The sequence below is a fragment of the Melospiza melodia genome, chromosome 1 (assembly GCF_035770615.1).
Source record: "Melospiza melodia melodia isolate bMelMel2 chromosome 1, bMelMel2.pri, whole genome shotgun sequence".
In the NCBI taxonomy this organism is placed as follows: domain Eukaryota; kingdom Metazoa; phylum Chordata; class Aves; order Passeriformes; family Passerellidae; genus Melospiza; species Melospiza melodia.
In genome coordinates, this window is record NC_086194.1 from 32,212,609 (window position 1) to 32,227,707 (window position 15,099).

Below are 15,099 nucleotides of genomic sequence, written 5' to 3' on the forward strand. Positions count from 1 at the left end.
CTCTATGTATTCAGCTTATAGTTTTGGTGTATTCAATCATCCTCATTTTGTTTCTTAAGTTTCAGGCCCCTTAAGTTTGGCTTGCGTGGATTTGCTATGCTGCTAAGATCTTACAGTACACATTGTTTGCAATCTGAGATACCTATGAGGTTTTAATTTAGTGAGATCCCCATTCTCGTGCCTTTTATTCTTTCCCAGATGCTCCAAGATTGAAGACAAAAAATGTGAATTCAAAAAGAATTTTCATCTCATCCCTCACACTAAACTGGTTAACCCTCACTTACAAGCCACAACTGCAGGCTCAGACCACCTTCATTAATTTTACTGTCACCAGGGACAGGCTAGAAGACCAGCTGTTGGCTGAGGTTGTTAATGCAAGACTCAAAGAAACCATAAGGTTAGGACTATATTTTGATTTGTCTGTTGCCTGCTCTGGAATTTTAAGTCAAGAATTAATATTTCTATTTGAATCCACTGTACTGTACTTGTTAGAAGCCCATATTAGAAAGATTTTAAGAGTCTGGAAAGTGTAGAAGGTTCTTTCACTGATTCATTTAAATCTGTGCTCCCAAAGGGCTTGTCTTGACCTAAAGCTCTGCTAGAAATTTAATTTTTTTTTATATTATTCCCACACTTCTCTCTACCACTTGGTTTGCTCTGTGCATTGCATTTAATTTACAGAGCAGGTTTAGAGCCCTCTGCAGTGCTTTGTGCTTCGGCGACCTTGAGCCAATAACTGTAAATAAAATTCCATGCCAGTCTGTACAAGGATATAATGGCACTGTGAGGAGTTAGGCCATTTGGTTAATAAATCACAATTTACTCCTGCAGGGATGCAGTTCAGTGGCTGCTGCAGTCACACCAATATATAGTATAGTATGAGGAGAAATGCTTTTATGTGGTTATAGGAAGGACTTTGGACAGGATGTAATCTATGAGATAAAACATGAAAAGAAAATACTTAGGGGTGTGAAATTAATAGCAAAAATACCTCCTATTTCTCTAGTGTGTCTTTCCAGTTATCTCATGTAATTAACTAACTTAGTCCACAAAGATTTGCTCCACCTGTTTGAGGTACTCCTGCTTCATGCAAGGGCAAACTGGGTCAGGGAGTTTAATCACCCCTTGAAGAATGAGATCTGAAAACAGCTGTCCATTTACCTCTGCATCTGCACATTGTTCCACCTGGGACTGCATGCTTACAAGGCCTGTATCAGCCGGGGTTTTGGTGTGAGTCTGACTGAGAGCTCCCCACAAGACCAGTCAAGCTCTTGCACGGTCAGCAGGTCAGTCCAGCAGAGCAGACTACGACAACGTTTTCCCACTCTGTTTGCTGCCAAAGTGAGGTTCTTCAGCCTTGTGCTAGTCTCTGGTTTTCTCAGCTGCCACATAGATTACAAGTGGCCATCCCTGACAAGATCACAGTCCTTTTGTGTAGTGTCAGGTGGAAGAGCACTAGGAGAGAGATAAAGTTCTAGTGCATGACAGCCTAAACCTTCTCACTTTGGGTGTGCAGAACCTCAGATCTAGTACACTGGGATGGAAGGCAAACTGGCCTTTCAGAAATTAAATCAAATCAACTGATGTAATTAAACAGAAAATATAGCTCACAACTGCTATAAAACATTATTTCTTGCTGTGGTTGTTTAAACACAATGGTATTTTTCCCTCTGCTTGTCAGTCCTCACCAAGAAGCCAGAAGGGTTTTTTGACTGAGCTCAGGCAGCTGGAGGATGACAGCCTGTCAGCTGCCAGGGCAGTCTCCTGGACCACAGTGAACTTTGTAAAGAAAATCAAATCAGCAAAGTCAACTGCACCAGAAATACAGCACAAGGCAGTAACAGTTGAACTGTTTCTAACAACTTAAAGTCACCTGTATTGTGTATTATTTATGTAATTTAGTATTTTAAGGCAAGTCCTGAGTTCCTTGGTTGCACTAGGGGTTTTTACATACTCAAAAATTATCAGTGTCATGGTGTTTCAGTCATCATGCAAAAGGTACAACATCTGTATTTGGCATGCTTCCAGGCTATGGCAGTGATGGATGTGTTCAGAGGGGTAGATAAAGATATTTAAAGATCCACAGAGAAATGGAAGAACTGAGTGGACTCAACATATCCAGAAAAGGAGAAAAAAAGCTTTCTTCAGAAACTAGTAATACTATCCAGGACAGAATGTTGTATTGCTCTGAGGTAGGAAATCTGAGGGTTCATTTTTCAGGGCAAGTGTGTGTGAGAGTAATGCCTTGCATGACAAATTCAGCTCTTGAGAAGCAAGTAAATAACTTCTAGAACTGGGCGGTCAACCAGAATTTGAGATCCATTACTGTGGTCCTTCACAGCCTGTTCTCCTGATGAAAAGTTTATGAAAAGGTGGTGTGGCAAAACACGAGTATATTTGGAGAGCTGTGATTGTGATTTCTTTTAGACTGAATATAGATGCCTGAGGAGAACAGTAATTGATAAATAGACATACAGTAAGCTATCCTCTTAACAACTATAAATGTATTTTTCAGTGTTAGTTCTCATTATGGTACTAGAGCTGGTAGGTAACTCCACAGGATGACAATTTCTCAAATCTCCCTTTTGAAAGTACTATGATACCAAGAAGGACTCTCTGTGTCTTCAGCTGTGAATACTGACACATTTGTTTTCCAGTTGTGCTGGTTTTGTCTTTCAGTCCCAAGTCATGGTCCTATGGGCCTGTTGCTCCACGTCCCACAGTCACCATTTTTACATGACTTCTGAGAAGGCAGGCTTAGTCCTAGGTATTTATTTTGCCCAACTGCCCCAGCTTTATGTGACAGTATTGCTTGCATGTAATGAGGTGCTTTTTATTCAGAAGTTTCTCTCTTCTGTCATATGGCCACTATCCTGCAGGGAAATGGGAAAAATCATCTTCTCTCTTGCTTCCCCACCTGCTTCCCTTCTTGCCTTCAGTTCTCTCTCCTGATGATTTCTCTGATGAAATGACAATCAGTCCCAGATACGCTCGAGTCTGAGAATGGTGCAGACCTCAAGTACTTATCAAGGCACTATCTTTTGTGTTAGCGGATGTTTTGTCATGTATAGAAGTTGTGTGGAGAAAAATCTTGTTTCAAGGTACACAAAAAGCGCAGTGACGGATTTAGAAAATGCTAAGAAGAGAGCAGTCCAGCCACTCCTGTGTTTTTCATCCTGTCTTCAGGACTAGGCCCACTTGAAGATCATGAGACCCTATATAAGCCTCTTATTTGCTTCTGGTTCAAGGACCACTTAACTGTCCCCCATTAAACAAAGAACAATTGAGCTCAAAAGTTAAATGGCGCATACAGGGCTAGAAATGTGGATAAACTGGTGTATGGTTACATGCTTGTGTGTATGTGCTTCTAGAAGTGTATGTGTAGTTATATTTTCTTTACTGAACAGAACAACGCCTTCTGGATTCATCTGTCACTGGGATGGGATATGCATTATTGTGGGGAAATTGGGCACAGTTTGTTCTCAGCAGAAGATTCAAGTTCTGAAGTTTCTTCCACCCCAACCATATTCATTGCAATGGGATGGATGAAAAGTGTAAGGCCATAAGCACTACAGTATGAAGAAATTTTTAGAGCATTCCTCTGCTTGGCATAATGCAGGTTTCCTTTGTGCTGTTTTCTACCTTTTGACTAGATGAGGGCCAGAGGGCAATTTTCTCCATGCTCATGTAATCTTGTGCCCCCTGTGTCTAAATAATGGTCATTATACAAACTATATTCAATTGTATAGGGCTCTGAGGCTTTATATGTAGGATTACTATTCCCCACAGACAATAGTGAGAATACCAGGTTAATACAGCTGTGACCTCACTGTGCTCAATTTAAGCTCAGGCCCCACAAGGTGAGAGGCTTGTGCATTTACCCACTGAACCAATCAGTTAAAAAACTGATGTGATATCTACCACATGTTGCTCCCTTTTTCATGAGGGAATTGCTCTGTACCCCCCATAAGAGTTTCTAAAGCTCAGTAACAATGCTGAGCATCTATCAAAATGTCAAAAGGTTCATTATCTTAAAACCAAGGGAACAGATTTCTGCAGGCTTTTTCTAATACCAGCAATAAGGCCACTGTTGAGAGCTCGCAATTTTGCTTGTTGAAATTGTAAGGGTTTAGTGAAGTGCTTCAGAGGAAGTAATATGCATTGCACAAGTGATAGTGAAATTAATGGGGGCATTATCATTCTTTTTCCTTTTTGCTCTGCTAATTTTCCCATCTCCTCCCCCTCCATCACTCACCCTTCCCCAATTATTTCTATTGCAGGGAAAAAGCTCGGGTTCACTACAGACCCTGGAAGATTTTGTAAGATGTCTCTAGGACAAAAGGGGGAGATGGTTGCAAAGGAGGCACTCAAGAAAGCTGCCCCACTTGGCCATTGGGTTCTTTTCCAAGTGAGTGTCAAACTGCCTCTCTGATGGGGAATACCTCCTCATCCGGGGGGATGTTCCCAGAACACAAAATATGCGGTGGATTACATCAAAAGTTCTAAACAGTAATAGTTCTAAGCAAATAATCTTGTTCTGTTTGCGTTTGCTTTTGCTTTTGGTTGTAACAGGATAAACATCGTATTAATAGGGTTTGTGTGACTTTTTGCTGAACAGTGCGCTCTCCCAGGAGGAGCAGGAGAGATAACACAGAAAGCCCCTGGTGGGCGGGTAGGACTGTCCTCAGGCACACCCTTCCCCTGCCTAATTAAGAGCTCCCATTCCATTCAGCAGTCCACAATGGAGACTTTAATGAAATGGGTCTGGCTGTCCCTGGGGAAGCTGTATAATTAGTCCTGGAGTGCTGCTTTTCTGAGATAGCAGCCACGGCTTTGGCCAGCTTTGTATGGACCAAGAACCCGCTCTGCAGTGGACAAAGAGATCCGTGGGATACCCTGGCAAGCCGTGGTTTCCCAGCACAGTAACAGAGTGAACAGGAGCACAGCAACCATAAATGCCACTGAAAAAAGATGCTCCCTCCCCAGTGTTTTATGCTCAATAGCCAATGTTTGTATGTGACAGCCTGTCAGCCCTGAAGCCAAATGACAAGTGCATGTTCCAGGCCTTGACATTAAGGTGGCTATGGGAATGGGGTGGTTCTCTCCTGGTTTAACCTCAGCAGCCTGCTTTGTCTGCCAACCAGGTTGTCTGCAACAAATGAAGAGATGTGTTGGAGTCAGCGTTTACTGCCAGATGAAACAAAACCGCCATGGGATTAATGAGGGGCCCTGGTGTGCTGGGCACTGTGGGAGCACGCACAAACTGCCCCCTTCGTCAGCAATGAAACTGGAAGTGTGCTTGACCATAGATCTTTGTGAGTGAGCTAATCATGCCAGTCTGAGAATAACCCTGCATAGAAATGTTGTGAAGGGAAGAATCATGCTGGTATTTGGGGAATATCAGGGTTCTCAGCTGCTCTGGGGCAGAATGAAATAATGGGAGATGGCAGAGGCAGTGTTGTGCCTGAGGCTGCATGGATGGATGGGGAACTTCTGAGGAGCTTCTGGGAATACAGACCTGCTCCGTTTTCCAGTCTGTTATGCCTGGCTTTTGAGGGAGGAGAGAGGCAACAATTTTGCTGTAAAGGTTTTTGATAGTGAAGGATTGTGGGAAGTCTGAAAGGAAGCTTCATGAAGATGTTGGGCCAAATCCCAAATGGCTCTAAGCTAGCGAGAGCTTTTGGGACTTGGAAGCACTCAGTGTTTCTCAAGATTTAGTCTTTTGCATTTGGGCCTAAAAACCCTGTAAGCTTATATTTCAAAAAAAAAATTGGAGCAAAAAGATAAGGTATTTTACTATGAATTTTATTGGAGGCTAGAGAGTACATAATTAAGTATTAAAAAGAAAAAAACAAACCAATGTACCCCTGTGATTCTGACTTTAAAAATTACTTTGGCTTCAGATCTTACAAAGGCAGTTGGCCCAGTGGTTGGCAAAATGGCAGAAGGACTGACTTCAGTTCTTTTTGTGTCAAGTTGCACTCTTCTGTCGCTCATAGTTAATATCTCAAATTCAGATATCTGATACATTGAATGTTTATTTTGTTATTATATTAAGACTTTAATCACTTGCACTTTGCATTCAATGGATGCAGCCTATATGACAATCCAGGTGCTGACAGAATGCAATCATGTCATGTGATATAAAAATCTCCCTTTCTTTCCATCCCTCTATTCCTTTTTTCACATGGTGAGGGACAGTTTGAGAATATTCCCCTAGCAGAACTCATAATAAAGTGATGCAGCAGCCAGGGTGTGAGTGACATGTTATATTCTTTGGCTGTAATTCTTCCTGTGCTGCATGGAGATTGCCAGCACAATCAGGAGGTTCTGGCACATCAGTGAAGGGCCAAAGAAAAGCTCGTGGATGAGCTGCAATTTGAGTTGAAATGTTAGTACTGTAACAAAGAAATGCAGAGTGTGGGCTGATGGTGTGTTTAAAACATCTTCAGCCCAGCCACATTTTAAATCTTTCTCAATATTCCTGTTTTTCACCATGAGGTACTTTGGAGGCAGATACTTTTCCATTATAACACTCTTCTCTGATCTATCAGTGTCCTTCCACTGTCTTCATGTATTTAGAACTTTAAGGACAGCTACACCCTGAAGTAGTCTAAGACATATTTCCTAAGCAGCAGGATAGCTGGAACCATTTTTCTGTCTAGCACTTTTGTCTTCTTCCTGGTATGTCTTAGACATACCTAGGTCCCAGTTCTGCAAGAAATTAAAGACAGTCCAGGTGTCTTCTGAGCTATGCTTGTCTTTGTATGTCATAACACCCACAACCACAAATTACTTAACCCTGAGTTTCTAATATTTTCATTAGCTTCAGAATCAAATTTTAGAAGCTAATGGTGAAACCTCAATACATACCAAGAAATGAAAATGACTTAACTGTTACCCCATTAAGAAGTCACAATAACAATGCCTTAAGGAAAACAAATTTATTTGGTTTTGTAAAATAACCATATAGGCTGTTTTTCAACAGAATATTCATCTAAGTAGCTGAGTAGCTCAAAACCTTGGACAAACTCCTTGAGCAATACATTATGTCATCCTGATTTCTGTGTCTTTATCAGTGCTAAGCCAGCTCCAACCACAGAAAAGTACATAATTCCCCAAGGAACACTAGAAAATTCAATTGAAATGACTGGTGAACCTCCTACAAGGATGCTGGCTAATTTCCATGCTGCTCTCCATGGTTTTGACCAGGTAAAAGTAAACTAATTTTTTTCCCTTTTGTTTGCTTTAATTACTCCTTCCCCTGTGGGGACAAGTGGTAGCATTGATGACCATTCAATGGGAGGCCAGGACTTGGGACCCTTGTGTTTCCCAACTAACCCAACAGCTGCAGGGTGCCAGCCCTCTGTGCCTTGCACTGCCTCTGTGTTTCCCATCATTGCTGGGCAGGAGGAAAAGTGTGGCAATAACACAAACATTTGTACTATTCAATGTAGACATGCACAGGTATGCATACAAAGATAGAAAGAGCATCTATTGCACCAGCTTTAGCCAGTGGTGCACTTATGGAAAAAAATAAACAACTGTGCATGCTCTAAAGCCAGAGCTCTTTCATTCGATGTTACTCACATATTTTGCTCTGCTCTAAATTTGCCTAAATGCATGGTCATGACCACTCTCCCACAGAGTGATTTACAAACCTGGGTGTGCAGGCAATGGCTCAGTACCCTCTGTATGGGTTCCTGCAGTCAGGCATAAGGAAAGGAATTAAAGAGTAAGGGTTATGTGCTGTTTGTTTTGTCTTTTGCTCTTTCCCTGTGTGAAGTTCTGCTTGGGTGGGTGGAAAGAAGAAGGAGGAGAAAGAAGACATGAGAATGTGTAGAACAGGCATGTCGCAGGTAGTGTGCAGTCTCCTTCCCTCCAGATCCCTGGTTATCCCTGTGTGCTACCCCAGGAACTTGCAGAAAGATCTTCAAGCCCACTGTGAGTCAGCTTCCCTGCAGCAGTGGCAGTGCTGGAGCAGTCAGCTTGTTCTCATCAGCACAGCAGACCATGATGAAGGCAGCCCTAACTGCACATTTCGCCTTCCAGCAGGGTATTCTCATGGAGCTGCTGGAGCACAGCACACATGGGATGTGAAAAGGGTAAGAGCTCCTTTAGAAAGGAATACTAGCCAATGCCAGGGGAAAAATTAAAAAAAAAAAAAAAAAAAAGGGCGAAAAAAAAGAAAAAAGTTTTGTCAGAGCTGCAAATGGATTGATTTTGATAGTGTAGGATGGTTTGGAAAGACATTTGTGAGAAAGGAATAACTGCGGTTTTGTGGCTGAGCAGCTGACTATTAATACAGCACTCTGTTCTTTTTTCCATTTTTTTATAACTTACTATTATAATACTTTTAAGGGAAAGCTGAAAAATTTAGACTAAATTTTTAGTAAAGGTGGTTCATATACATTGTTGTCCTGTTTCAGTCTGTGTTTAGTGAAAGAATATATATGTATATTTTTGAATTAAACAATTTCTAAGCTTTACATTTTAGAGAACTCTCTTTTCTCACCCACTATTCTGAGCCATAGGTGTTTGTGGTTTACCACAAATTCCTGTGCAGACACTGCTCTTTAATATATTTCTGGTTAAGGTTGGGTTGTTTTTTTTGGGTTTTTTTTGTTGTTGTTGTTGTTTTTGTTTTTTAATTACAATAAGAAAATCAAAGTATGCTTAATCCAGATGGAATACATTTCATGGGTTTGTGGTTTTATTCAGGGTAGAAAGTTGTGTTGTACTTTTTCATGGTTGAAATCAGTATTCTGATTTAAGGAGGTTTTTTTGTCAGACATAAAATCCTTTACCTTTGCCCTGATTCTGCTACATGTTGTTCAGCTCAGGATTATCTATTTTCTTTCGAAAGACAAGAGTTGATCCCTCTGATGTTCCCTCCACACATCATTATTTTCAAGGGTAACAAAATTAATTTTGTTGTTTATTACTTCTTAAACTAAAGGATAAAATATAGAAAAATATCAGAGACATAAGGATTAATTTCTGCAGGTTTTACAGGCAAATGGAGAATAATTTAAAAACTAGATGAATGCCTGTGTTGAATATCATCTTGCTAAAATTCTCTATTAACACTATAAATAATGGAGGCAAAAAAAATTAAACTTCAATTTCAAACGTGACTCTTTGGGAAATGGTGTAAAATTTCAAAGAGTTTGAAGGCTTTTTAATAAATGTTAAACTAGTACATTTTCTGCTTGGGATAAAGTCTGTGGATGACTTAGCTAAGAAGCTATAGTGGTTATCTGAGTAATATTTATAGGCTTCTAGGTAAAGACTCTGTTTTTGTTGGTTTCAGTAGCAAACCAACAGTAGCAAACCAAACAGTTCTCCTTTCCTAGGGAACATTGGGAACTAAAATGTCACTATTAACAATTTTGTATCTGGGAATTACTGAAAAAAATACTGCCCAATAGCCTCTGATTCTTTAGAAACCCGTTTCTCACTCTGCTTCCAGCTCCAGCCTTGTGAGTGCTCCCTTTTGGCAGATGAGGCAGGCACAGCCCTCAGCAACACTACCTGTTGCTGGTGCAGAAGTTACTCCTTTTTTCTTTGACAGGGGACCTCTGACCTGCATGCCAGAGAAGGAAAATTTAAAAGCATCTGTTTTCCCCTGTGCAATTTTCACACTTCTGTTCCTGGGAGGCTGAAGTTTGGCCCTTGGGGCTGGAATGGAAGGTTCCAGATCAGCACCTGAGATCCCCGTCTGTATCACCATCCTCAGCAACTGCTCAGAGGCCCACAAGAAGGTAGGAAGTGGTCAGGTAACCACACATCAAGGTAATTTCCACTCAGTCACATGTTTATACTGAATAAGGGGGTTGCACTTCTTTCCCTGAAGCTGTTATTTAAGTAGCTGGCATTATGTGATGGTGAGTATGAAAATAAACCATATCAAAGGGGGGTTGTGGGTTTTTTACTGGTAGTGGATGCTTGAGCTTTGTAATATAGGTAAAACCAGTTCCACATCAGTAGCTAAGGGGAAAAAAATGCCCTTCATTATGTTAACAAAAACAGGGGTTTACATGTGCATATATGCCAAATTCATTAGGCAGGTAATGAAGCATTTGCACAAATGTAATTACAAACAGCAATTCTGACAGTTCATAACACTGCATTAATAATCACTACAATTAGTTCTGATGATGGAAGCAATTTACAGCACGTCACATGTATAAATAATGGTGCATTTCCTGAATGTGTCATTATTATGTATTAAGGATGCCACCTTGTTGTGACTTTCTCAGTAATGTTCCCCTTGAGTCAAAGTTAAGGATACAAGAGTGATTTTTTTTTTTCTGAGCTACAACATATTTCAGACTTGTGTAGTTTAAAAACCGAGTTGAGGTCATTTGTGTAAGTTCTGTATGTGAAAATGTGAAATGTCTAAATAAAAGGCAGTAATTATTTGTTACTGAATGATATAGGATATTATTGAATAGATCCTCCCATTTGAGTAATTTAAATAAATTTCAGAGATATTTATAAAGAAATAAAAGAGACAGAAATGTCACCCCTTGATGATATGGTTTTCTCCATATCTCCCAGCTTGTATTTACTCAGAGAAATTAATTTTGTTTTTGTCTTCATACCCCTACTAGCCTTTATTTAGTTAGTAGGACATCAAGCTGTTTTTCCCTTTTGTGGTACTTGGTGTCATAGTGAAAAAATTGCTTAATTTTATTATGATGATTTAATAATGCTTCCCATTTAGAAAACAAGTCTATGAAATCAGCTTATTCCAACCCTTAGTTTTCTTTGCTAATAAATCTTGCTGCTTTAAGCTGTTCTTTTCAAACCATAATTCATAAGCCGGATAATTCATTTTGCTAATTAATGAGAGGGAGTATTCTGATGGCAGGGAATACCAGAAAGGTCTGTAAGAGCAAGAATTATTTCTCTCCTCTTGGTAATATTGCTTATTGGCCTTTCTCATTGTACTGCTTAGTGATTCATTACCCTGTGGTTTCACAAGGATTTTTTTTACATAGATATTGGAGAGAGAAATAAGACAACAGGTTTTTTTAAATGTCAGTTCCTATGTATATAGGCATGTCTATGACCTTGTGCATATATATATACACACACGTAAATCATATGAATATAAATTTATTGTCCTTTGGGAAGAACTTCCTGAAGGCAATTAAGCATTGACCAGAAAGCATAAACTGGGCAACTTGAGCTATCTCATCAGCCAGTGGAAATTGCCATGACTCTGTTATAACTCCCACCAGTTTATAGTGTTTTCCCGAGAATATGTAATCTTGTTTCTCAGTTTTTCCTGCTTCTAAGACAGACTCCAGCACACCAATCTGCAATAGTTAAGGTCTCTCCATGTGAAGTACAGGATGCCTGGTCCTGCCTCATTGTCCCACTCATGCCCTCCACCTTCTGATCCCCACGCACGTGTTCAAGGACTTGTCACTGGATGTTGTTGTGGGGGAAAGTAGATTCTGTCCTCCCCATTATCCACCCACCCAGCAATGGCTCTGGGGTTTTTTTGGGTACAACAGACCAGTTTTGTATAGAGTACAATGGCAATTATGTGAACCTGACAGCCCAAAATATTTCTAATGCAAACTCCGCAGCTTTCTCACACTCGCAAAAATGTCCCTTTTATATCACCAGCTTTGATTATCCCAGTATAATCAATGTCCCAGAAGTGTGCAGCTGAATGAGCTTGTACTGCATTAGAATATTGATATACTCTTCCAAAAGACAAAGGAAAAAGCAATTTCTTGAGATAAATATATATGAAATTAGAAAAACATTAAATGAGTTTTTGTTGCCAACAAAGAGAAAAGCAGGTTTATTCTGACTGCAAGAACATTCCATTCTAAACCCAAGTTGCTGGCATTTTTCACAGGGATTCTCTATTCAGCCTTCTCATCACAAGCATGCAGCACTGCATATTATATTCCAGTGGCTTTTTAAATTTTTTTTTTCATTTGTTCTTTGAACCAGTTTAAAATAAAGATGGATTAGCATTTCACATAATCAAATTGCTGCATACAAGTTTATGTAGCAAGCAGGCTGGAATAGCTGCAGCTATTTTACTTGTTCTGTTCTGTCACATCATGTAATATTTAAAGCCTATAATTAAGTTTTTACTCAAACTGTTGGGAGGCAAATACTGCCCCCAAGGGCGTAAAGGTTCCTGTCTGCAAAGGTTTCATCACAAACTGGCATATTTTGCAAACCGAAGGGGAGCAAAAAGAAGCTTCAAATGCTGTGAAGCCAAATAAAAGAGAAAGACAGTTGTTCCTTGAATAAAATGTTTTACCACCCTTAACCACATGCTTTCTCTATGGCATTATGACTAGAATTCTACAATAAACTTAATGCTTATAGGATGGTGCAGCAATGGGATTAATATTAATTCAATTTTTACCAAAGTTCTTGAATACTTCCCAATTTCAAATAATGTAGAATTTCAGAAACTAAACGTTCCCTAGTGAGGAGATATAAAAGACTGCAATCAGATACAAGTTTTTTATTTCTCCTCCAAGAAAGGCACAGTAGGTTACCTTCCTGTCACTCATGAGGATTATATTTTTAAAGATCTGTATGGGAAAATACATACATTTGTTCACAAAGTTATGTTCTCTCATATAATGTAGTGTTTTGAAAATGTGGTTTTCTCTAAAGTTTTTTTATAAGGCCTAAGGTAGGAAACATAAAGCTTGGATAATGCATTTTACACCATTACTCAGTTTTAGTCACAAACTTTCTATTTTTGCTCAGATACCTCTCATTGGATTGAAATAAAAGAAATCTGGTTTTAACATTATTTGCTGAAAAACCAAACCTAGCAATGCAAATGTATAACGATGAAGCTTTCTGAAAGGAAGTAGTTGGGCTTCTTTTATGTCTCTTAGCAGTGTTTATTCAGAACAGCTTTGGTTTATTCTTTAAGCAGCTGACTTGTTTTATTCAGTGATGCATTCTGTTCCTCAGGTGGGTTCCACAGGAATCCTTGGTGAGATCATGTAAGGTGGCCACATAACGGGTGCCTGGGACTGTAGGCTCTGCTGGATCTGTCTGCAATAATTCCTCAGCCCAGTCCTGGTGAGAACCTTCATATGTAACCTAAAGCTCTGAAAACACAGTATGTTTAACCTAAGGGAAAGAGAAGACCACACATTTTCTCATCCATCCTGCAGCAAGGTCTTGTCTGGCTGTGGGGGAATCAATTTTGTCAATGATTTATCCTGAGCAGATTTTGGTTGAAAGGGTTTGTGAGATGTCCTACTGCTTGTCCACTTTTGCAACTACAATTAATTGGGAACTTGAATTCAGTGCTTTGTAACACTGCTTGTATAGTGAGCTTAATGACATTGGATACACTTAGGTCTCCATTTTCCTAGGAAAATTATTTTAAGGTGCTTCCATTTAGAAAGTTTTGGGTAGGCATGGGCAAGTATCTCTTATGGAACTGCACTTTAACCAATGTAACTGATAAACTCACCAGTTTCAGCAATCCAGAATGGCACTATCCTCAGAACTTTAACTTACTCTTTGCACATTTTCTTCCTCAAAAAATAATGGAAATGTTATACATTTCCTTGCACCTCACTCTTTCTAAAATAGGAAAAATAGCTTGTAAGACTGTTTCTAATTTTCCGCTACCCTCTTACATCTGTTTCTGTAGCTTTGTCAGGTTATTACCAGCTGACATATACTGAATTATTCAAATTTCATTATTGAGTTTTCATCCTGGACAGCAGTGTATGTGAAACATCCATGACTCCAAAGGGCTAGATTGCCAAAGTTGCTTCTAATCAGCAGCAAATGCTGAAATTTTTGAGGCTACAAAAAGAAAATGTTGTTTTAACTTTAATTTTAAGAAGTTTTGCATGGAAACTGCTTTAATCTGTTTTCATATACACAAATAACAAATGTGGATGTTTATACAGCGGTGTGTGTATATATGTACACATATATATAATATAGATATATACTATATGTATTATATATATGTACTTTTTGATCTCTATATAAATGTTTAAAAATATTGTCTGTTTCTCCTCAGCTGCTGAGGAAGCCACTTTAGACAACTGATTGTACACAATTTGCTAAAAACAGCCAAGAGATTTTCCAAGCACCCTTTCCAGACTTGTTGTTTTTCATTGTCCAAAGGTAAAAGAAAAGTTCATTTGTGAGGAAAAAAAATTAAAAATTATCATGTTAGGTGTGAGCAGGCCATTTGTGGAGCCAGGATAAGCTGGGAAAAGTGCCCCTTTCACCCCTGGCAGTGGGTTGAAGCCTGCCTTTCAGCTGTGAGCGAGAGCAGAGGGCTGGTGTCTCCTTGGTCCCAAAGAAGCAGAATTTCATATGTCAAAGAGCCACACTCAGATGAAGGCAATTGGAAGTAACTGCTCAGAAGAAGATGCCCAAGAGTAAGTTGCCATGGAGATGGAAAGGCTAAACACCACTGTACTCCTGACCTCCAAAGAGGCTGATTTCTCCATATGACAGCTGAGGTCGTGGGGGCATGGTGGGAAGCTCATCCTGTCGGCTCCAGCTCTGCCTCTAGCCTATGGATAAGTAAAGAATTACTGCTTTAGTACTTTAGGTAGTCCATTAACCTTCACAAGCCTGAACTTTCATTCAAATAATTGCAAAATAAGTATAGGTGGTGAAACCTGAACAGAATCACTACTATTTGTATGCCCTTTGGAAAATTTAGGGACCCAACCCTTAGTGTGGATCCACTGGTATTTTAAACAGTGAAGATTCTTTCTTAGTTTCTTGCTGTAATTGGAAAAAGTTAAAGTCCAGAATTACCAGCAAAACCAGAAAATCATTCAGTGACTAGCAGCCAAATGAATGGATGGTCCTTCATCAGCAGTGGGGCTTTGTATTCATTGGGGAGTTTGCCTTCTATTTTATCTTCTTGCTTTATGTTGAGTTCTTTTAGCAACAAATTCATTCCACATGGGTCCATTAGAATAACCCACTGTGTGTCAGCTTTGATAGACCTCACCTGGGAGCAGTCATAAAGACAGAAGGGCAGCAAGCTCCTGCTTCATACCCCAGTAACCCACAGCCTCCCCCTGTGCACATGACTCCCACAAATGCAGT

At 39.7% G+C, this 15,099-nt stretch overlaps 1 protein-coding gene across 1 annotated transcript in view; it reads left to right on the forward strand.

Moving 5' to 3' along the window:
• Positions 1-15,099, forward strand: part of DNAH11 (dynein axonemal heavy chain 11) — a 98,666-nt gene that overhangs the window by 73,115 nt on the left and 10,452 nt on the right. The window contains 10 exon segments of the mRNA XM_063148425.1: positions 199-280; positions 282-397; positions 2,516-2,544; positions 3,145-3,207; positions 4,269-4,408; positions 6,989-7,000; positions 7,002-7,051; positions 7,053-7,212; positions 9,575-9,764; positions 12,973-13,083. Of these exon segments, the coding sequence (XP_063004495.1) occupies positions 199-280; positions 282-397; positions 2,516-2,544; positions 3,145-3,207; positions 4,269-4,408; positions 6,989-7,000; positions 7,002-7,051; positions 7,053-7,212; positions 9,575-9,712 (790 nt within the window). The 3' untranslated portion in view covers positions 9,713-9,764; positions 12,973-13,083.